Source organism: Macrosteles quadrilineatus, unplaced genomic scaffold (genome assembly GCF_028750875.1).
Source record: "Macrosteles quadrilineatus isolate MER2022 unplaced genomic scaffold, UCM_ALF_1.0 Scaffold_2__2_contigs__length_208266976, whole genome shotgun sequence".
Lineage (NCBI taxonomy): Eukaryota > Metazoa > Arthropoda > Insecta > Hemiptera > Cicadellidae > Macrosteles > Macrosteles quadrilineatus.
The window spans coordinates 62,026,434-62,051,224 of record NW_026542595.1 but is presented as its reverse complement, the minus strand read 5'-3'; the positions used below and the strand labels follow the sequence as shown (position 1 = coordinate 62,051,224).

The window sequence follows — 24,791 nt, the reverse complement described above, 5'->3', positions numbered from 1 at the left end:
ATAAAAAAAATTACCAGGACGTGATTGAGCGATGCGAACGAGATCATCTTGAAAATTAAACGTAACGGTACTTTCTTTCCATCGGTCTGTCTTAGGGGAAACCTATAACTTAGGCGATACGAAGTTCGCCGGGTCAGCTAGTATATATATAATAATTTTAAATGAATAATGTTAAAATTATTTATCTCAACAGCCGCCACCAGTGGCCTCGTGTGAAAGGGCCCTTAGAACAGCCATTGTGCACCATGCCACTTACAGTAATAGTTTAAATATCTCTACAGGGAAATTTTTGCAAAAAAATCTGGCTTCAGATTTGACTAACTACTAGATAAGAGTGCTACTTGACTATTAATGGCTAAGACTAAGACTAAAAATATTAATGAATGTAAAAAATTATTACATACTGGAACTAAGGCTACATACCCGAAAACACCATGGCACGGGTGAGGTCTACAATTTCTTTGTATGTCAAGCCACGGATGTACATGGCCATTAACATGGCCCCTGGAACAAGGAAATGTTTTCTATCAACCAGGAATGTTAATAAAGAGGTCAACTATTGTGAGCAACATTACATAGTAACACCAAATCCTACTTACCTATTTATAGTTAAAATAATAAAATACAACCTTTTCTAGCTATCCCAGGTTCAAGAGCTTTACCGGTAATTAAATTAAAATACTAGTTATTATGTTTTATGTGTGGCTTATTCAGGGGGTCTTCTTACGCTAACACACTAATACTATTGAGGGGACCTGTGCGCTAATTATTGCACGTTTTGTTAGAGTTCAAAACTTGTTTCTGAGGGAAAACAAATAATGCAATGCCCTTTTACCTTTCAAAGTTTATGTTTGTTTAGACATTTAGGTGAAAAAAAAACTACTACCTGGGCTGCCGAATCTAATAATGGAAGACCAGGCTTAATTCCTAGGAATAAAAATTGACGAGAACACCTCCTGGGAACCACACATCAACGTCCTACATATCAACGTCAAAAACTTAGCTCCTGCCTCTAAGTCTTAAAAAAAATTAAGCACATGAGTGACGAGGGCACAATAATGACTGCCTAATAATGTTCTGTTCGAATCCCACCTAAGATACGGTCTGATAGTCTGGGGGGTAATACAGCTGGCAACATCAAACACATACTTATCTTGCAAAACTAGAGCAGTGTTTAGGATCATATCTGGACTACAATACAGGGATCGCTGTAAGGAAGCATTTACAGCCTTGAAAGTTCTAACAGCAACTGCCCTATATATTAGGGAATGTAATCTTGTATGCTGAAAAGAAATCACCACCAAGAAGAGCAGACTTCCACACCCATTACACGAGAAAGGCCTCCAGGTTCAACCTACCCCATTACAGCTGCCTATATGAGAAAAGCCCATCTTATGTATTAAACAAACTACACAACTATCTACCGGAAGAAATAAGGTGCATCAGGGGAGCAGCTGAAGACAGAACTCACCCGCTGGCTTCAAATCCGTCCATTTTACACCATCGACGAGTTTCTTAACTGGAAGGACCGGCAACCCCAGTCGCCCACCATCGCTACTAGTCGCGAGCCCACACGACTGTCGCAGCACCAGCGGGCCATGTTATCATTTGCTGTTTATTACACACTGCCACAGTGGACCCTACTCTCTGCCCTCGTCTCAGTCCAGATTTTTGTTTCAAAATTTTATTAGGTATATTATCTGTATATTAATAAATACCGGTATTGGTTATCTTTTCCGAGTTGGTTTGGCTCTTACCTGCCCGATTTTCATAATTTTGGTCTTAATTTAAAGGTATGCACGTACAGATTTGCCACCAAGCATCATCATTCTTTTATCTACTGTACTACTCGGCCAAAAAAATTAATCAGATTTTTTTCAAATTCTTACTTCAATTAAAGCTGTATTTCGCTAGTTCTAATTACATCATCCTATATGTTTTGGTCTAAGAACCTTCAGTGAAATAACAGCTTTCATTTTGAGCTATTGATTATCAAGATCGGGTGTATGTGAAGGTGTACGCTACGTGAAGGGTGTACGCTACTGAATCACAAATCAACAATAATTATTTCACATGTCTTACATCTGGAAAAACAATAATTATTATTATTTTAACACTTATCTGCAATCAATGATACATAACTCCATTTTTATTTAAGTTATTCAACATGTCTTGGTCTTGAAATAGGCCTACTCCTCAAAACATAGGCTTTCATTTCAGATGTTGGTAATTTTTTTTTTTATAGAGGCTTACAAGTATCCATGGGTTTTAGCGCAGCTGGAACAGTTTATTGTGCACCCTCATTCACAGGTCCTCATTTTCCTCAAATCCCAGGTCCTTTGTGAACCATGAGATCCTTTTGACTATGGTGACCCGTTCTTCCCTTTGATCTCCAGTCGATAGGCCAAGGGATCTCATGCGCAGACCTTGTAGGGCTGGGCACATAAATATCACGTGGAATGTTGTCTCCTTCTCCTCTCCACATTTCCTAAATAAGAGGCTTTCAACTTGAATTCCCATCTTGTATGGATGTCCACAGAATACCACATGGCCGCTAATAAAGCCAACCACCTTCCGCAGGGTCTTCCTACTCAGCCCAAGGGCATCTGCCGCTATCGCATCAGTAGGTGTCTGCAGCATTCTCTTTGACTGTACATTGCCTTCTGTTCTTTCCCAGCTCCTTCGATGTTCTATGACAATCCACTGCTGAACAGCTCTCCGTGCTGTGCTGTAAGCAATGCCACACGTCGGCTCTGGACCCATGAACTCCCATTGAACTGGCTTTTCAACTCCTTTGTTTGCCCACTTGTCAGCTCTCTCATTGCCAGCAATACCTTTGTGCCCTGGAACCCAACTAAGGGTGATCCTGTTGTTCTTTCCCAGGGCTTTCATGGCCTGATGACAGTCCCATACAGCCTTGGAGGTATAGTCAAAACTTGCAAGTGCCATTAGTGCTGCTTTGCTGTCCGAGTTCATGTATACAGTGTGGCCTGTAAGACCACGCTTCAAACACACTCTTGTACACTCGGACAGGGCAACAACTTCTGCCTGGAATACAGTGGCCATTTTTCCCAGGCTTACACAGAACTGCGCCTTGGGTCTGACTCCATATATTCCAGCCCCCGTGCCCGTTGGCTTTTTCGAGCCATCCGTATACCAAGTGATCCCCCTTTTCATGTATTCAGGTTCACCCTTGTCCCAGGCATCCCTGTCGTACCCTACCAAAATTTTTGGTAGGCCCGGGCCTACATGGCCTACCCTCTGGAGCCGCCCCTGTTACTACTACCAATAAAAGTAGTTAATTTAAAATCCATTTTTACAAACTCTTTCATCTATTGATTAAAATTTTATAGTGGCAAACATTGTGTAAACATTCAACTGAAGGACCAGCTGTTAAATTACAATTACCATTTAAAATAGTTACTAGCCAAGCCGTGTAAAGCATTCATACTGCATCCTCCTCATATTCGTCTCTCTGCTAAATCATAAACTTTGAAATGACACCTCAATCATAAAAAATTGTCAAGTAAGATGGGTGAAAAAGGGATAGTACAGAGAAAACCCTCAAGTATATAGATACATCATCTCATCTCACACGTTTATCGCAATAGGGTTGTACAAGTTATATGACAATGGACTTGCGGCGGAGTCATGTTAGCGGGACGTCTTTCTTGTTCCATTAATTTCATTTCATGGACTAGGGGTGTTGGAATGCCACACAACACTTGGGACGTGTATTATTTTTGCAATGCCATCCAAGCTGGAAAAATATGCATTTCATACCTAATATAACTACTACCTTTGACTATCAAGAACACAACCAACAAGGTAATAACTACTTTAATATATTTTTATTATGTGCTTCCATGTCTGAAGCTGTATCACGACTGTCTATAGTTTTCGTGAAATAATAATTGGAATGAACTAAATTGATAACATTTTATTTGAACAAGTCTTTTGTAAGAAGTCTTTAACACTAATAACAATATTTGTTTTCATCTTATCATAATAATATAATATCCTAAATAAAACATATGTTTTATTTACAGTCTTGAAACATCCCCCTCCTTAAAGGTCGAGTCTCCTTGGAGGATGTACTTGACGTCCGTGTCTAGTCTTGTAACTTGAGTTGTCCTCTTGTGGTTTTGGACTTCTGGTACAGACACTTGTTGAATTTTGTTCTGTCACATTGTCTCGTGATGGTGTACTTTTCAAGTCATCGGGAAATGGTAGAAGATGGAAACGGTTTCTTCTTAGGTCTCTTGTATCAGTCCTGACAATATATGATCGTGGCTCAGTTGCTGTTTTTACAACCGTTCCAGGTTTTCCCACGTCAGATATCCAAACGCTGTCTCCAGATTTCAAACTTCCAAGAGATTTGGCACCATGCCTGGAGTCATAATTTCTCTTGTACTTTTCTCTGTAATTCCTCTCCCTTTGTTTCAAGTCACTCAAATCTGGCTTTTCTGTTAAAAGTCCTGGCAAAACTGGTAGGTTGTCTCGTAAACGTCGTCCCATTAGTAGTTGTGCAGGGCTAAACCCGTTCGATATTGGAGTGTTACGGTATGATAAGAGTGCCAGGTAAGGGTCTTCTTTATTTTTCTTTAGGATGCATTTTGCTACCTTCACTGCAGCCTCTGCAGCTCCATTACTCTGATGGAAGTGAGGGCTACTTGTCTTTAACTTGAAATTGTAGTCTTTGGAAAACTGCTGGAATTCCGAACCTTGACGCATGGTGAATTGGGTTCCGCTGTCGGTTCTGATTTCTTCTGGAATTCCATGACGACTAAATACTGATTTACATTTTTCAATGACTTGATGACTTGTCAAAGAACGTAAGGTTGCAATTTCAAAGTATCGTGAGTAACAATCTGTTAACACGATGAACCATTGACCACTTAACTTGAAAAGATCCATTGCTGCAATCTGCCAAGGTCTTGAAGGGAACTCTGCTGGAATAAGTGGTTCGTTTTTATTTTTCCTGTGCTGAATACATTGTGGACAACTTTCAACCATCTTTGCAATCTCACGAGATATTCCTGGCCACCAAAGACTGTTGCTGGCTCGGAGTCTACATTTTGTTATTCCCAAGTGTCCTACATGGATTCGTTTTAGCATTTCTTCTCTCAATGCTTCTGGAACATATATTCTTGTTCCTCGTAATACAAGATCATCAGCAACAGAAAGTTCTTCCTTTACGTTGAAAAATGTCTTTAATTGATCTGGAATTTCAGATTTTTCTGGCCAACCATCAATGATTAAGTTCCGTAATTTCATACAAATTGGATCTTGTCTTTGACAATGTAGGATTTTCTGTATGTTTTCATCAGTAGTTGGAACATTGGAAATGACTTGTCTCACGTAGTAAGTGAGTTCCTCCTCTAAGTCATAGTTTTCAGTGTCCTTTAGAGGGTTACGTGAAAGACAGTCAGCTGTTATTAGGTGTTTTCCAGGAGTATACACAAGATTGTATGAGTAACGCATCATTCTTAGTCTTATTCTCTGTAGACGTGGAGTTAATTCATCTAAGTTTTTTGACGTCAAAATCTTCAAAAGTGGTTTATGATCTGTCTCGATTATTATGTCCTTACCAACTATGTAGTCTTTCAACTTGTCACATGCCCAGGCGATTCCCAGAGCTTCTCGTTCTATGTTGGAATATCTTCTTTCTGTATCAGTGAGAGAACGTGATATGTAGCTTACTGGTTTGAATGTGCCACTTTTTTCTCGTTGCAACAATACTCCGCCGATACCAAATGATGATGCATCAGATGAAATCATTGTTTGAAGATTAGGGTCATAGAAAGCTAAGTGAGGAGCCGTAGTAAGAAGATTTTTGATAGTATCAAAAGCTTTTTGTTGTGGTTTGTCCCATATCCATTCATTATTTTTGTTGAGTAGCTTGTGAAAAGGCTTCAAAATCTCAGACCTATTTGGAATATATCTTCCACTAAAATTGATCATTCCAAGATATCTTTGTACACCTTTCACATCAGTTGGAGGCTCCATCTCAGAAATAGCCTTAACTCTCTCCTGATCAAGAGAAATGCCATCAGCACTCAGTTCAAAGCCAAGGAACTTAATTTTTGGCTTTGAAAAGACTGTTTTCTCTTTATTCAAGGTAATGCCTTCCTTTTGAAGCTTTTCCAGAACCTCCACCAAAACCTTGTCATGCTCGGCTTGTGTGCTTCCCCATATTAGGATATCATCAATGTAAGCTTTTACATTTCTTTGATCACCAAGAGCAGCATGGATGCATTTCTGGAAATACTCCGGAGCTGATGTAATGCCAAAGGGGAGGACCTTGAACTTAAATCGTCCCCAAGGTGTCAAAAAAGTGGTGAGATCTTGTGATTTTTCTTCCAAAGGTATTTGCCAAAACCCGTGATTGGCGTCTAGTTTAGAGAACACAGTAGCTCCTTTGATCTGTGCTATTGTGTATTCTATCCCTGGAATTGGATGTAACTGGCGCCGAACACTTTGGTTTAGTTTCGAAAGATCAACACATATCCGGACGTTACCGCTGTCTTTCTTTGGTACGACGACCATCGGAGAACACCAAGGTGTAGCATGGTCTACTGGAGTTATGACCTCCATATTTACCATTCTTTGAATCTCTTCCTTGGTTTTTGACCATAATGGTAGAGGTATTCGTCGAGGCACTGTAATTGAGAATGGCTTTGCTCCCATTTTTAGCTCAATTTCATAAGCTCCGTTCATTTTACCTAAACCACTGAAAAGAGATGGATATTTTTCGTACCAGTTCGTCGAAGTTGAAGACACACTTCGGACAACTTGTAGAAGGTTTAGTTTTTCAATGGCTGGTTTACCTAGGAGTGGTGTTTTACATTTTTCTGCTACATAAAAATGCTCAAAACAAGATTTGTTCTTATAGTCTAACTTTACATTTACCATCCCTCGTACAGCTAACTGAGTCCCATCCGGTCCTGAAAGTCTTTTACACGTATGTTGTAATGGAACTTTTTTGTTTAGCTTTATATTAGCTGGCAAAACTGAAACGTCTGCTCCAGTATCGATTTTAAACTTAATAATGTCAGAATCATTAAACCTGAGGTCAATTTCCCAAGATTCAGGGTTTAGAGCACTGTTTTCAGTAATTTTACCTATGAATTCTTCAGAATTTGATGAATTTGTACAATATTGATTAACAAACTGTGGTTCACTACTGACTTCATTAACCTTTTCTTAGAACAAACTTTAGCAAAGTGACCGTTTGCTTTACAGTTGTTACACCGAACATTTTTGGCAGGACACAAGCCTCGGCGATGGGATGGAGTATTCCCACACCATTTACATAGGTTTTCTGGATTGTATTTTCCATGGTTATTAGAAACTGTTTTCTTACAAAAAGACTTTTTAGGAGTGGTAAATTTTACCCGATCAACGGAGGGATCAGCTAGGTCAAGTTTTTGCCTAACTAATGCCTCTGAACTGCGAAGAGCATCAACTGCAGTTTCTAATTTTAGTGAGCTTTGTAACTGTAAGCGATCACTAAGGTTTTGATCATTCATTCCAACGATAAGTTGCATGAGAATCATTTCATCCCTTAAATCTCCCCAGTTGCATGGTTTTGCAAGAGTATGTAAGTCTGTGATGAAATTTTCAGCAGACTCTGAGGATCCCTGTTTTCGTCTAAGAAATTTAGCACGCTGATAAATTATATTTGTTTTGGGAACAAAATGGTTTTCAAATTTTCCCTTAGCCCTCCCAGTGTTACTTGACGAAAATTCGGCAAGCACCACACTTTGTATAGTGTTACTTGCCGATTTTTCGACAAGCAGACATCGTTTACGGCGAAGGCTCTATAACTGACTGAATCGGATTGAACTGGATCGAGTTAGGTATCGTTCTTTCCGTTACATTCTAAGCTGTCTCCAGATGTCTGTCTCTAAGCGCTATTCATTTTAGTTCTGAAAATATTGTAGCAGACAGCTGACGTGCGTGTATTTGTAAACAGCTAGGTTCCCCCGGACCGATGACTGATGTGTTTTATTACGTTTATCATTGTTTTAGTGTTAAAAATCAAAAGTAGTGATATACGTGGTGCATTATAAGAAGATTTAAGTGGTTTTGAAGTGCTGGTTGATGATCCTGAAGAAGTAGGTAGTGATATTGATGTAAATTATCAGCCAGATTCCTAGCTATGGTTAGGCTATGCATTCTTAGCTAAACTCTATGTACTGAAATCAGTTTTTTGCCCATAACTTATTTATTTGCAAATATACTTCCTTATATTATTATATATTTGTAATCCTCATAAAATTTAGAACAAAGTGGCTATTTTCAAATATTTATAGGCCTATAATTTATACAATTTCATTAGGCGCGAACTTATTTTTTTTTTGAAAATTTTCGAAATTATATTTTTTTTACCTAAAAAAATTTTTTTTTGAAAAAATGTTCCTTATGTTTTATATATAATATTGAAGCCCATGATTTTCCAAACAAAATGGTATATAGAACATTAGAATTAACATTGTTTTAAGCTTCTCAGATCCGTTTTAATAAAACCTTGCAAATGCGCCAAAAATAGGTGGACATTAAGGCCTAAACTATGGACACTTGGAGGGATAATCAATTCATAATTTTCCAACTCATCAGGGCTTAGATTAAAGGAATCAAATATTTCCTCAGCCTTATCCCCCATACAGTAGCAAAGAATGTCAACTTGCCTTTTCCCAGGTGCTTTATGTAGATCGCTGACTGACCTGTACCTTTCAAAGCGTTTCTTCCACGCACTCCAATCATAGGGGTTGAAGGAAAAATTGTCTGGAGGCTTGACATGGATTTGATTTCTTTGAAGTCTGTTCTCTTCAATTTCCTGTTGGATCTGTAGGTTTACATCAGACTGCGCCATGTATCACGACTGTCTATAGTTTTCGTGAAATAATAATTGGAATGAACTAAATTGATAAAATTTTATTTGAACATGTCTTTTGTAAGAAGTCTCTAACACTAATAACAATATTTGTTTTCATCTGATCATAATAATATAATATCCTAAATAAAACATATGTTTTATTTACAGTCTTGAAACAGAAGCATTGTTGTTTTTAGGGAACGGTTTTGATCTTAACAAAAAACTAAATCTTTTAACTTTAAAAAATATTTGAACTTAACTAAATCAGGGGTGCCCATCCCCCCCCCCCCCCTAGACTCATGAAGCACCCCCCTCCCCATTTGAGCACCAGCCCCCCCCCCCACCATCAGGACCCCATAAAAAACATATTTTAATTATAAATGAGGTGAACAACAAATGTGAAACATATTATTCCCCCCCCCCCCCCGCCCAGCATTATTTGTAAAAAAAATTTGTAGATTTATAAATTCTTTTAGATATTGAAAATTAAAACCCAGGTAATCTATATAAATAAAGTTAGAGTTTTGTCTGTACATTGCTCAGAATTATACATATTTTAGGTTATTTTTACGTTTTATACATTAAAGAAGTTGAAACATGTCTTATCTCAATAATTTATGCCTGTCTGTCAAGACCCAGAAGGCATTTTACGCAGCCTTCTCTTAAGAAAACTAGAGTCCCGATTATGATTCTAATAGTTTAATTGTATTCACAGGATTGGCGAGCGTGTCTTTAGCCGTTAAAATATGGCCTCACTATTTTGGAAATAACATAACGGGCGATCAAAAACCCAATTATATGCGATTGTTTTCAAGTTTGTTGCTCAATGTTTATGTTGATACAGTATTGTATAATTATATATTCTATGTTTCCATTCCTCTATGTATCTCCATTCCCCTTCCGTTCCACCCTCTAGTTTCATTCCAACTACACACTCTTCCGTCAACTCCTCAACATGTGACCCTGTGTATCTGTTGTGATTACAATGTGGTTTTATTAATAAACTTGTGTTACTAATTACACACTTGTTTTAATTAATTAATATGACCCATAAACATGGCGTCAGGTTATGTTGTTAGTTTTCACTTGTGTGAACAGTAAATTCAGTGCTAGTCAGCAGATTAAAGTGGATTAGTTTTAGGTTAGGTTACGCGAGAATTGCCGTAAGTACCTAGCATAACCTATTACTCAGTGTGGATAATCTTCATTGAAGAATAAATTTCAGTAAGAACTGTCAAATTACCGTAGTAAAATGGCTTCCTCATCATCTAGCCCAAATACAAATGCCAGTATCGATTCAAATATAGGCCCCATAAGTTTAGAAGGAAACCTAGCCCAGAATTGGACGTTTTGGTATCAACGTTTCAAGATATTCCTAACTGCCTCAAACCTTGATAAAGAGGAAGATGAACGGAAAATTGCAATCCTTTTGCATAATTTAGGTGCAAAGTGTTTCGAAATTTTCAATTCCTTTAATCTAGACTCTAATTCATTAACCAACTACAACACTGTGGTAGATAAGTTCCAGGCCTACTTTTCCCCAAAGAAGAACTTGACTGTAGAAATACACAAATTCCTCACCAGAAAGCAAAATCCCGGTGAAAGTTTTGACTCGTTCTTCACAGATTTGGTTAATAAAAGCTTAAACTGTGAATTCAAAGAACTTCGCGAAGACCTAGTGCGTGATGTAATGATATGTGGCCTCGAAAATCAGCATATGAAGGAAAGACTTTTACGGGAATCGGACCTCACCCTAAACAAAGCTGTTGCCATATGCAAAGCCGCTGAACTGTCGTCAATTCAAATTAAAGAAATAGAAGGAGCCCAAATTGCCCAAGTTAGTGCCTCAAGCAAATTCGCCAAGCCTAAAGTGACACCCAGCGCTCATCAGTCAAATAGCCAGTCTAAGTTTAGGCCTAATCATAAGAAATTCATTAATAGTTGTAGAAATTGTGGTAGAAATCATTTAGTGAATCAATGTCCCGCGTATGGTATTGAATGTTTTTCTTGTAAGCATAAGGACCATTTTGCAAATTACTGTCAATCTAAGTCAAAACCAACTAATAATCAAATCAATAGCCAAAATAGGCCTACAAAGTCCTTCAAAAAAGTAAATGAAGTAAATTTTGATGAACTAAATGAGACTCAACCTAGTGAAAACCTAGATGAAAATAACCTACACCTTGAGAATTTCACTATTGAATGTGTGAATCATACTCAAACTTCTGCTGATTGGTTTGAAAACGTAGGAATTAACAGTAAAGTTGTCAAATTTAAACTTGACAGTGGAGCTCAAACTAACCTAATTTCGTTTTCACTTTTCAAAGAGTTAGGTCTAGATCAGAACATAATCTACAAATGTAACGTTACTGTTTCATCTTTCACGGGTCAACAAGTAAATGTCATTGGTAAAGTTGATATAATTTGCAAGGTTAAGAACAAAACACACTTAATCTCTTTTGTAATAGTAGATATAAAATGTACACCATTGTTAGGCCTAGAAACCTGCTGTAGCTTAGGTCTCATAAGTAGAACAGTGAATTCTGTATCAGTTGAAAACGCTGATGACTTTGTTTTCAAAGATTATCAAACCATGTTTGATGGTAACTTAGGTACAATCCCTGGTGAGATTAAATTAGAATTGTGTAGTAATTATGAGGCTAAAGTTGAGCCTCCAAGAAGAGTCCCTTTTGCTTTGTTGGAGCCTTTAAAAAATGAGCTAAACAGAATGGAGAAATTGGGCATAATAGTTAAAATAGACGAACCTACTGAATGGGTACATGGTATGGTTTTAATTAATAAAAAAGGCTCTGGTCTTAGAGTTGTACTAGACCCCAGAAATCTAAATAAGTATTTAAAGCGTCCCCATTGTCAAATTCCCAATGCAGAAGAGATTAGTAGTAAGCTAACAAATTCTAAAATATATTCTGTTCTTGACGCTAGTTCTGCCTTTTGGATGTTTAAGCTTGATGAAAATTCAAGTAGGTTATGTACCTTTAATACACCATTTGCAAGATACAGATTTCTACGTATGCCCTATGGAATCAGTTGTGCCCCTGACTATTTTCAATCTAAAATGACAGAGTTATTTGGTAATATTGAGGGCGTAGTGTGCTATTTTGATGATATTTGTATTAGTGCGGCTGATCAAAAATCTCACGACGAGCGACTTCGTAAAGTCTTAGAAATCGCAAAGGCTAACGGCATCAAGTTTAACATGTCCAAATGCAAGTTCCGTGTGCCTAAAGTTAAATTTGTCGGGTTTGAGTACTCAGAGTGTGGCGTTTCTCCAGACTCCTCGAAGGTTCTTGCGATACAGCATATGCAGGTCCCAGCTGATCGCAAAGAGCTGGAAAGGTTTCTTGGCGTGACTAATTATCTATCTAAATTCATCCCTAACTATTCAACAATAACAACACCTTTAAGAGAGTTGTTACGAAAGGATGTTGTTTTTCGTTGGGATCAGCCACAAGATATCGCGTTCCGGAAATTAAAAGGGATTTTGGTCAGACCCCCCAGTCTTGTGTTATTTTGATCCTAAAAAAGCGGTGACATTGTCTGTTGATAGTAGCTCAACAGGTCTAGGAGCGGTGTTATTGTGTGATAGTAACCCAGTGGCCTATGCTTCAAGGTCATTGACTCCGAGCCAGGTAAATTATAGTCAAATTGAGAAAGAAATGCTAGCCATAGCATTTGGTTGTACTAGATTTCATCAGTACATATTTTCTAAGAAAATAACTGTAGAGACAGACCATAAGCCCCTAGTTAGCTTATTCAAAAAGCCTTTGTCACAAGCCCCTTTGAGACTGCAAACTATGTTGTTAAAAGTGCAAAGATATGATCTTGACGTGATCTATAAGCCTGGTAAACTTCTGTATATTGCAGACACCTTATCAAGGTCATCCTTACCCTTTCAAACTAAAGAGGAAATTGATCATACAGATGATGATATAATATGCCAAGTTAATTTGTTCAAAAATAGTTTACCTATTTCTCGAGAAAAATTTAGCTTGTTTGTTTCTAAGACAGATGAGGACAGTACTTTAGTTCAAGTAAGAGAATTTGTTAAATCTGGGTGGCCTGAAAACAAAAATAATCTTGACAATTCTGTAAAACCGTTTTGGAACTTGAGGGATAGTCTCCATGTAATTGACAAACTTGTGTTTAAAAATGATAGATTAATAGTTCCTCGCAGTTTGCAAAAAGATATGTTAACAAAACTGCACGAAGGTCATGTTGGTGTAAGTACATGTGAAAAGAGAGCAAAAAATATTTTGTATTGGCCTAGTATAAAGTCAGACATACAGGAGTTTGTAAATAATTGTATGACATGTGCTTTACATTCCCCCAATAACTGTAAAGAACCAATCATGTTTCATGAAATACCATCCCTGCCATGGTCTAAAGTTTCAGCAGACCTCTTTGAATTAAAATCTGTGCACTACTTAGTTGTACCTAGTTGTACTTAGTTTGGTAATGGATTATTACTCTAAATACATTGAATTAGTGTCTCTAAATGATATTAGCTCAAAAGGTGTTATTAACAAATTAAAGTCAATGTTTGCAAGACATGGAATTCCCCAAATACTAGTAACTGATCCAGGTACTCAGTTCACTAGTCATGAGTTTAAAATATTTGTAAATAGCTATGAATTTAGTCATGTCTTATCGTCACCAAAGCACTCCCAGTCCAACGGACAGATTGAGTCAGGAGTAAAAATAGCCAAAGGTATACTGAAAAAATGTGAACATTCAAACACAGACCCCTACATTGGTTTACTCAATTACAGGAACACTCCTAAAGGTAATTTACCTTCACCCGCACAATTATTGTTTTCGAGAAACTTAAATTCATTATTACCATGTTCAGCAAAGTTCCTAGAGCCAAAGGTCACAAAACCAAACCCCAATCTTGTAAATAAAAGAAAACAGTCTGTACAAAAATATTATGACAAACATGTTAAACCTTTATCAGAGTTGAATGTAAATGACAAAGTTCTTTTTAAAAAGAACCTAGATGGTCCTTGGTCCCCTGGTAAGATAACAGCTTTAGGAAATGCACCCCGTTCTTATGTGGTAAAGGATGATAATGGTAGATTGTATAATCGCAACAGAAAGTTTTTTATTTTATCTCCAACTGACAATCCCGATGAAAATGTAAATCCATCTCTTCCTAGCACCAATTCTAAGGATCCTAATCATAAAAACCAGAGTCCCACTCCCAACCAACAAAAATGTCTAATTCAGCCCAGTCCTTTGATTCCTCCCACTCCCAGTGGTCATGACGAAAATAATGTTATCCAAAACATGGAGGGTTATGTGACTAAAAGAGGTAGAACAATCAGAAATCCTAGGAGACTTACATTTGATGCTAACTAGTACTTCATTGTAACCTAACTAGATATGAGTAGGCTGAAAATGTTTGTTTAGTTCTTTCACATATTCTTAACAGTAAAAGTAAAAAATTTGTTATTTGTTGATAAGGGAGATGTTGATACAGTATTGTATAATTATATATTCTATGTTTCCATTCCTCTATGTATCTCCATTCCCCTTCCGTTCCACCCTCTAGTTTCATTCCAACTACACACTCTTCCGTCAACTCCTCAACATGTGACCCTGTGTATCTGTTGTGATTACAATGTGGTTTTATTAATAAACTTGTGTTACTAATTACACACTTGTTTTAATTAATTAATATGACCCATAAACAGTTTACTACATACATGATTTATGAAATACTAATAATCTGTTAAGAGAATACGTCGAAATTATGAACAGCTGTTTGGATAAAGATTCCTCTTTCTATCTGTCACTGATATGTTTACATAAATGTTGCTTACGAATATTGTGTAGGCCCTAACTATTTCCTATCACGTTTGTAAGCAAATCCAAAACCAAGTGAGATTAATAACCGTGTGGCTTACATAACGGGTTTGATTTATCACGGGTACTAATATGTAACTGTAAATTAAATTAAATAACTAACCAACATCTAGGTCGGGAAACAGAGATTCTGTGTGTATCAAGTTGTACTTGAATTTTTATTACCGGCAAAAGACCGTGAATCAGTGTTGTACAGGACTGGAAAACTTATCTTTCTATATAAATATGTTGAGTGCAATTTAATATTTGCCACATGTCTGTTTTTAATGTTATACTTCAATGATGAATACCAGATGGTTAAATTGTTAAATGTGTTGTTAAAAACAATAATAGTTTTAATCTATGTCTTTTTTAGTTGGTTCAATTAAAAGTGTTGAGTTTAATAATTCAGTTTGCCCTTTTATTTTATTGAGCTAGGTATTTTAATTTAGTGTCCAGGGAAACCACATATTTACAGGTTATTGGCCCAGGGCTGTTTAAATACGGAATTTGTTAATATTTTTTTTTACCTGGCTAATAAAATTGAATTAATATGGCAAACTGAACATGAAAAGTATCGAATACCATTGTTGGATGGAACCAATTTCAGCAATTGGAAATTTAGAATTGAAACTCTGCTGGAGGAGTTAGAATTATTATCTTTTGTAAAGGAATCTTATGTTACCAAAGTTGAATTTCTGGATAAAGACACAGATGAACAACGAGAGAGGAAGGAAGCAAGGTTGTTGGAATTAGCGAAACAAGATCGAAAGTGCAAGTCGCAGATTATACAGCGTATTGCCGACAGCCATTTGGAATATGCAAAAGACAAGGCAACTGCTTTTGAACTATGGCAATCTCTCTGCAACACATTTGAAAGGAAAGGAATAGCTAGCCAACTTCTACTAAGGAAGCAGTTACTAACAATGAAGTTTGATGCGAAGAATGATGTTTTAAATCGTCACTTTCTGAAATTTGACAAAGTCATAAGAGAGTTACGTTCTACAGGAGCAACTGTCGAGGAATCTGACATTGTTTGTCATCTACTACTGACCATGCCCAAAGAATATGACGTCGTTGTCACGGCCATAGAGACTCTATCAATGAAGGACTTATCTCTAAGCTTTGTGAAGGTCAGACTGCTGGAAGAGGAGACAAAGAGGAGGGGCGTTGGAAAAATTGAATTTGATTGTACATCACCTCCTACTGCCTTCCAGTCTCAACCAGGGAAAAAGAAAAATTTTCCAGGAAATCAAGGAACTTCTGGCAACTCGTTCAATTTCACTTGTCACAGGTGCGGAAAGCTTGGACACAAACGAGCTAACTGCAGAGTCAAATTACCACAGAACCCATCAAAGAAAAATAATTCTGCGAACGTGGTCGACACCAAACAGGAAGATGCCGCATTTTGTTTTGGAGCATCAAGTGAAGACTGTTCAGCAGATACCATAAATTGGATATTAGACTCTGGAGCAACAGAACATCTGGTTAACAGTAATGAGGTATGTCTCTCTAACTTTAAGAAATTAGAACAGCCTATTAAAATCAAAGTAGCCAAGTCTGGAACTTATCTTGAAGCAAAATGTAAAGGGGAATTGTATGTCACTAGTGTTGTGGAAGGGAAGGAAATTAAAATAACAATCAAAGATGTTTTATCTGTACCTGGAATTAGTTACAATTTACTTTCAGTAAGAAAATTGGAAATGAATGGTTTTTGTGTTATCTTTCAAAATTCATGTGGCTTGATTAAGAAAGATAATCAAACTGTTGCGGTTGCAAAAAGAAACAATTCTCAGTTATATATGTTAAATTTTCTGCAACAAAAAGCTTTGTCAGCTTCTTCAACTGAAACAGAAATGAAACTGTGGCATGACAGGCTTGGTCATTTGAGCTATGGTTGTATTAAAAGTCTCAGGTCGCAGGTAGATGGGATGGAGTTGAATACTTCAACATTACCCTTAGAAAAGTGTTCAAAGTGTGTTGAAGGGAAACAATCACAATTTCCTTACAATCAGAACAGGAGACGTGCCACCAGACCTCTTGAGTTGATTCACAGTGATTTGTGTGGTCCAATCTCACCAGTTTCATTTGACGGTAAGAAATATATCATCACTTTTATTGACGACTTTACTCATTTCACGGTGGCCTATGCTCTAGAATCGAAGGCGGAAGTCACACGATACGTCAAGATGTATCATGCTTTGGCTACATCTCATTTCAATCTAAAGATTAGCAGATTTCGTTGTGACAATGGTCGTGAATACATGTCAAATGAGTTGAAGCAGTTTTTTGAGGAGCAAGGAATTCAGTATGAGTTCACAATCAGATATACTCCTCAACAGAACGGTGTCTCAGAACGAATGAACAGGACTATTGTTGAAAGAGCTCGTTGTTTAATACTTAATTGTGAATTAGGTAAGACATTTTGGTCAGAAGCTGTTCGAACTGCCGTATATCTAATCAACCGAAGTCCGACATCAGCTTTAGGAGGAAAGATCCCTGCTGCTTTATGGTACAATGAGAAGCCTAATCTTATTAAGTTAAGAGTTTTTGGCTGTGCAGCATATTTGCTGTTACCTAAGGAATTAATATCGAGTAAATTTGACAGCAAGTGCTTGAAGTGTTACTTTACTGGATATTGTCCTAATGGTTATCGACTGTGGTGTCCTGAAGAAGGAAAAATAATCACTGGAAGAAATGTTGTGTTTTATGAGGAAAAATTTAACTTTGAGAGCACACCAATTGAAGACTGGATTCCCGATCATGTACATGAATCCAGATCGAATAAAAAGGAAGACAAGAACAAAGAAGAACCCAGATCATTGTCTGATGAAAATCAAAGAATTTCTATACCAGATCTTGAAGAAGAGGAAGAAGAAATTGAAGATCATGTAAGTGAAGAAGAAACAATAAGACACTCTACCAGAAAGAGAAATGTGCCAGGATACTTACAGGATTATGCAGTTCTTGCTCTGAATGCTGAATCTTTTGTCGATGATGTACCGCAAAGTTACAAGGATATTGCAGCACGTGATGATAAGGATCATTGGTATCAAGCTGTTAAGGAAGAACTTAACTCTATAAAGGAAAACAAAACTTGGACTTACACTGAACTACCACCTGGAAGGAAAGCTATCTCCAGTAAATGGGTTTTCAAATTGAAGAAAGACATGGACGGAAATATTGAACGATACAAGGCAAGACTTGTTATCAAAGGATGTTCACAGAGAAAGGGTTTTGACTATTTAGAAACATATGCTCCAGTGGTTCGTCTTGCAACAGTTAGGGTGTTGCTGGCTGTAGCAAACGAACGTGGATTAATTCTTGAACAATTAGACGTCAACAATGCTTTTCTTCATGGTGAACTGAAGGAGGAAATATATATGTCCATTCCTGAAGGAGTTGAAGGAACACTCGGCTCCGTTTGCAAATTGCAAAAGGCGCTATATGGCTTGAAACAGGCACCATTAGCATGGAATCAAGCTATTCATTCATTTCTCATTTCAGTTGGTTTCACCCAATCAGAATCCGACAAATGTCTTTACGTTATGATACAAAATGATATTGTCGTGTATCTTGTGCTCTATGTTGATGATATTCTCATGGCAGGAAATAATAGGGAGAAAATCAAGGAAATTAAAGTAAAGTTGAATGAGAAGTTTAAAATCAAGGAATTGGGAGAACCAAAAACATTTTTGGGAATCGAAATCTCCAGGAGTGAGGGGGAAATGTACTTAAGTCAGACTGCCTACCTAAAGAGTCTTCTTAAACGATTTAACATGCAAGATTGTTGCCCAGTCAAAACGCCAATGGAAGTAAAACTAGAAATCAAAGGCGGAAAAAGGACTGATAAGCCGTGCAGAGAAGTAATCGGATGCTTAATGTATGCAATGCTAGGTACAAGGCCAGATTTGAGTGCTGTAGTAAATTTCCTAAGCAGGCATCAAAGTGACCCAACAGAAGAACTCTGGAAATGTTTGAAGAGAGTCCTAAGATATATAAAAGGAACAATCGACTTAAAATTATGTTATCGAAAGAGCAAACAAGATGACATTATTCTGGCTTACGCTGATGCAAACTGGAATAAAAGTGGAGATTCAAGATCGACCTCAGGTTATCTCATACAAGTGTTTGGAAGTACTGTAAGTTGGGCAACAAAGAAGCAATCTAGTGTTGCGTTATCATCTACAGAGGCGGAATATGTAGCTTTGGCAACAGCAGCAGCCGAATTACTCTGGATGAAGTATCTGATAGAAGATTTTCAAATTTTGCTTAAGTTACCAATCCGCATCCTGGAAGATAATCAATCTTGCATACGACTTCTACAGAAGTGGGAGCATCGCCGATTGAGACATGTGAATGTTAAATACAATTTTGTGCGGGAACTTCACCAGCGGAGAATCATGTCTGCAGAATATATATGTTCGGAAAATCAGATTGCAGACATTTTTACAAAAAGTCTGCCTGCGCCTCGGTTTGGCAATTTGAGAAAGATGTTAGGATTGTTTGTTTGTTAATTGTGTCAAATGTAAAATTATTAAATTGAGGAGGGGTGTTGAGTGCAATTTAATATTTGCCACATGTCTGTTTTTAATGTTATACTTCAATGATGAATACCAGATGGTTAAATTGTTAAATGTGTTGTTAAAAACAATAATAGTTTTAATCTATGTCTTTTTTAGTTGGTTCAATTAAAAGTGTTGAGTTTAATAATTCAGTTTGCCCTTTTATTTTATTGAGCTAGGTATTTTAATTTAGTGTCCAGGGAAACCACATATTTACAAAATAAAATTAGAGTTTTATAAGTCACCTCAATTTAAGGAATTTATTATTGCCAGAATATAGCGTTCGTAACCTCTGCTTAACGAATTGTCAGCGTCTTTCTCTTGATATAACGACCCCTCTCCCAAATAATCGTTTTGGAAACATCACAACTCCTTTGGTGAAAATTAAATGGAAAAAAATTACTTCAACCATAACGCTTGCGCCAACAATCGCCTGCTCCGTTTTACACTTCTGTCTGCTGTGGGCTACAACCGATTTCAGATACAACAGCTGGGGAATGATGAGGATATAATATAATGCTTAGTAAACTGTGATTGAGTGGTAACCATGGTAACTTTAGTAGACAGTGATTGGGCAATGGTAAATATGGCGACTTGTTGAATTTGTGTATGAATTGAAGAGAAACCTAAGAAAGAACAGAAGGACAATGAAAAATAATAACAAGATTTTTCTCATTACATTCTTTTTAAGAGTGTTTTTATTGTCTATAAATCATAACTTTAAACTTTTGTAAAACTTATCTATCAATTCCTATGTTGTGATACAGCACCTACCTGTAGCCTATCTGTCTATCATGAGCAGTAGCTTACAAAACTTTCTAAGGTTTAATATTTACGTTATTTATAGCAATGCAGTGTTTGGCTAGTTATTAGTTGAGCTTGAGCTATAATTTTAAAAGTTGCCGTTTGTACAACTCAACCAAGATAAATGATTTTAAATGTCATTATTACACAAATAATAATGATTGTGCAATGTTGAATTTCGTTGAAAAAATGCAAATTGTGACGTTAATGGCTGTCATCTGCTGTTTTAATGGGTTTGTCATCTGTTTTTATACTATATTGGATTAACCGTATTTTTCATTACCCCCTATTAACTCAGGTAATCGAGTATCTACACAATAGTGTAAAGTATTATAGCCTATCCTACTTGATTGTATTTTAACGAGCTTTATGTTAACACAGCGTTCTGTGCTGAGTTGCGGTGTAGCTTGTGCCAGTGCCACGCGTTATTATCTTTATCTATCTCAGCAGTTGAGCCATTCCGTGCCCTACCTAGAACTTACGTCTTGCTAATATTGAATAATAACTTCCTACACAAATCCTTAACATAGCTATTTTAACTAATTGAATTCAATAATATAACTATTATCATTAATTAATCATATTTCTATCTGGTGACTTTGTAATATATTTTTGATTGTCGTCACGTTGAACACTGTTGCAATCAAATTTAGCCACCCTGAATTTTTTGCAACCCCCCCCTCCCCCCAAGAATTTCAATGACACGGTCTACGTCACAGTCCCCCCATGTGGGCACCCCTGACTAAATGTAACAAAACATCTATACACAGGTGGCAGCTGTGTGCATTACAAACAGCATCATGAAGGTCGACGCGTGTCTTAGGGAACCTTCAGTATGGTAGCTTGCCCCTAAGTGGGCATTCATGGAGATTTATATTGTTTGGGAGCTATTAATAAAGTAGTTCCGTCTGATGCACATTTGTTCAAGAACAAACCACCAGAGGATTCTGGCTCCCTCTTTGCGCTGTTTCATTGTGTTTATTCACAGTTATATAATTTTAAGCACAGCATTTAATTATTTGTTTATTAATTAATTTATGGGGCCCCTAAAAGGTTAATTTTAAAAAGTTGAAAATGTATTTAAATTAAGACTGTTTGTTATTGCCAACCTTTTAGTAACTTTATTTTGAATGAAATTGAGAAGTCAGTTTGGAACTGAAAGTAAATTTATAGGATTTTGGTATTGCATGCTGTATTTTCTATTGTTTTGAAATGTTTAAATTACAGCTTGTTCCTCTCAAAGGGTGAGATGTTCTTGAACCTTTCCTCCACGGTTTGTTAGGAAGGGCTGTGAGCTGCTCCTCGTCTCTGCACATGGGAACACGCTTCCAATTTTGTTCGCTTGGGTGTAAGAGCGGGGCGTGGTTCAATGTATAGGGGGTGAAAGTATATATTATTATCATAAATGATTTACCAATTTGTGATTCAGAGATACTTCCGTTCACTAAACTGCTGACAAAGTATTCTATTTCTTCTTTGGTAAACTCCCCACCATCTCGTTTCTTCTTCAAAATATGTGCAGTATTCATCTGAAACCCTGAAATACACACATTACTTAGATTCTTTGTTCTAAAACTATGGCCACGATGTAGCATCCAATTAATAGTTACTAATTTGACTTATTACTTACAGTTATTTGCTGGGATGTAAGTTATTGAGATCACTTTAAAGAATGTTTGAACGTTTAAATGTTTTTAAGAGTCATACTTCATACTACATTCTTATCATGCATCTAATTAACCGCACTATCTGTGGGCCCATCAAGGGAGGAATCAAGTAGCCTATTCGATTTAAAGCGTCAACATATCAACATTCAATGTTGGGCTAATGAAAAATGGCATGAAGTATGGTTACGATCTTGCTTGGAATCAAACCTTCAGATTTTAAGGTTTAGGCACAGGCCCATTTTTGACCCTGTTAGCGTCCTAGGGACAACTAATAGTAGCACCCCTTTGCAATATACAGGATGATTTACATGGTGATTCCTTGGGTCAAAACCAAGAGAAAATCATGAATAAAATTTGTTCCAAATCGCTTTGTTAACCAGATATCTGCCATTTTGTATTTTTAACATAAACATTTTTATACTTTTAGACTTTTTTAAACTTTTTACTTTTAGATCTTTATGAAACTTGGTATGTATTATGTTAAGATAGAAGAGACCCATGTTGGAAAAAATTGCATCTTGATTCAACTTCTAAAATAAAAAATGGGGGCCATTTTAATTTTTTTTAACTTAAATTATTAAAAATGGCTGATTTTATAAAAAATGTCAAGAAAACTTTTATTTGTTATTTTAAATTCCCTATCAAACATTACCAAGTGCAAAAAAAAATCAAATAAGAAATTGAAATAGCTAAAATATTATGATTTTTAGTTGGAAAATGGGGCAAACCTGACATAGCTGTAATTCTACCTTATTCTACCCCATTTTACAACTAAAAATCATAATATTTCACCTATTTCTTATTCAATCTTGTAGAACTTGGTAACGTTTGATAGGGTATTGAAAATGCTAAATAAAAGTGTTCTTGGCATTTATTCATAAAATTATTAGTTTTTGAGTAAGTACGGTTATTTCTAATTTAGTGAGAATGAACAGCGGGCGACAAGGCTACATCTCATGACATCTGACCTGGCACTTAGCCGATCGCTACTGCAACTAGTTCAAAAACATTATGTCCCGTCATGCGTCCCAGTTGCATCAACTGTCCTCGCGACTCAAGTAAAGGCGGTCAAGTACATGATACACGAGAAGTCAACCCCGTGAGGCAGGGGAGATGTTTGCAGTCCGGTCTTTTCCTTACCTACACCCTCCTTCCGCCTTACACTGCCCACGCTAGGCCAAGTGCCAGCTTACGTGTTGTACCTAAGTTGAAGAGACTCCTCTCCCCATTCCACTCTCAGAGAGAGGGGTGGTAGGTTGTGACATCAAATTTCTTAAGGTTTTGTCGTTGGGAGGCCTTATCTCACGACCCCCCCCCCCCCCCTCTTGTCTAAGTCTACTATCCAGTTTGCAATTTATTTGTGGAGACTTTTATCGGAATAAATACAAAAATTCAATTCCCTTTTAAGACCAACTTTCAATTTTATTAAAACTAATACAATTCAGTTATGAAAAAAAGCCATCGATATTTTGATAGTTGGCTCAAAACATCGTTTGTTTGAAATATCGGTAACCTACAATCAATGTAAAAACCATCGAACATGATGTATTGTAATCTTGGGCTATCAATTCTCATCCCTACTAGGCCTTGATACTAAATGCTAAAAACTCAAGATTAATATTCAATCTCACCTTCATCAAACTTCACATTAGATATCTCTCGCATTTTGTATAAGTTATGTTAAACTAAATATGATGGCCCAAGCAATTAGAGTATGTATTTTTTGTTTATTACAACAGGAACAGGGACATCTATTTGTTTAGTATTCAATTATTTAACTAGAGCTAGAGGCACCGACACCTCGTTGCGGTTACAGCAACGCCAACAAAACTTAAACAAAATCAAATAAAATTTTATTGGGCCATTCAACATTCAAGTAATTAGGTCAGAAATTAACAAACTACAATCCTCTTGGGTACTCTTGACGTACAATAGTCAGTCCATAATAATGAAAACATGAAAACAAACCATCCACCATTCATTCAATTCAACACTGATCACTGTCACTGATCACTGATACCGATACCGGCGACCACCACAGCTGGCGGTCTGATCTGTCGTCTGCTTCACTTCACGTTGACAATTTTTCTGTGCAGTGCAATCCAAAATCCAATTCGTTTCTCAATTTCTGGCTAGATGCGAGCCTTTCATTGCAGGAAAATACCGTCCTACTGGCACTGCGCATGCGCTAGTTACTGTCATTGGAGCAGCAGCAGTCTGCAGTTATTTCAGAAAGTCACAGTCACACTCAGAGGCTATTTTAGTTCTAGGTCTAGTATCATCTTGACTCATTGTCTCGGCTTGTGACCCTTGTGTGTGACCAGACAATGCCACGCAGGAGACGCCGCGCCGCGCCGTCGCGATTGCAACCTCGGCCAAAACTGCTGTACAGTGTACGCGTGGACGGGTCGGTACCCTACTAGCCGCTGACTAATGAAACAGCTGATCTAAGGCTGCGGCCACACGGGCGTTTTTTTTCACGCACAAACGCAGCGTGAAAACACGCGAAAAATTAAAGTAGCATTGAAACAAATGGGCGCCCGCTACTGCGGGAAAACACACTGCGTGTGGCATACCTCATTACATTTAATGCTGCTCATATTTCTCGCGTTTTTTCACGCTGCGTTCCTGCGTGAAAAAACGCCCGTGTGGCCGTAGCCTTAGTCAGTAACAAAGCTACACACACACACACACCATTCTACACTCATCCTTCACTCATATTTGGGTTAAAATACGGGTACTTACGTATTAAATGGAGGCCACATTTTGTCAGCGCGCTGCGGCGGTTATGTTAGGTTGGGTTATCATAATAGAAAGTATAACTCGTCTGGTATCGTTCGATTCATAACGAAGCTAGGAAAGTCCTACACACATAATATTTACGATAACCCAACCTATAACATAACCGCCGCAGCGCGCTGACAAAATGTGGCCTCCGTTTAATACGTAAGTACCAAAATACGCACCTAGGTGGCGTCCCCATTTCTATAATTGAACTAAAACATACGG

General features: G+C 37.3%; 1 protein-coding gene across 1 annotated transcript in view; it reads right to left on the bottom strand.

Moving 5' to 3' along the window:
* Nucleotides 1-23,948, bottom strand: part of LOC128987814 (thymidine phosphorylase-like) — a 61,939-nt gene extending 37,991 nt beyond the window's left edge. The window contains exons 1-3 of the mRNA XM_054408842.1: nt 23,414-23,948; nt 21,530-21,652; nt 424-504 (exon numbers count right to left, since the gene is read on the bottom strand). Coding sequence (XP_054264817.1) covers nt 424-504; nt 21,530-21,652; nt 23,414-23,447 — 238 coding nt within the window. The 5' untranslated portion in view covers nt 23,448-23,948. The remainder of the gene's footprint in view (nt 1-423; nt 505-21,529; nt 21,653-23,413) is intronic.
* Nucleotides 23,949-24,791: the final 843 nt, after the last annotated feature.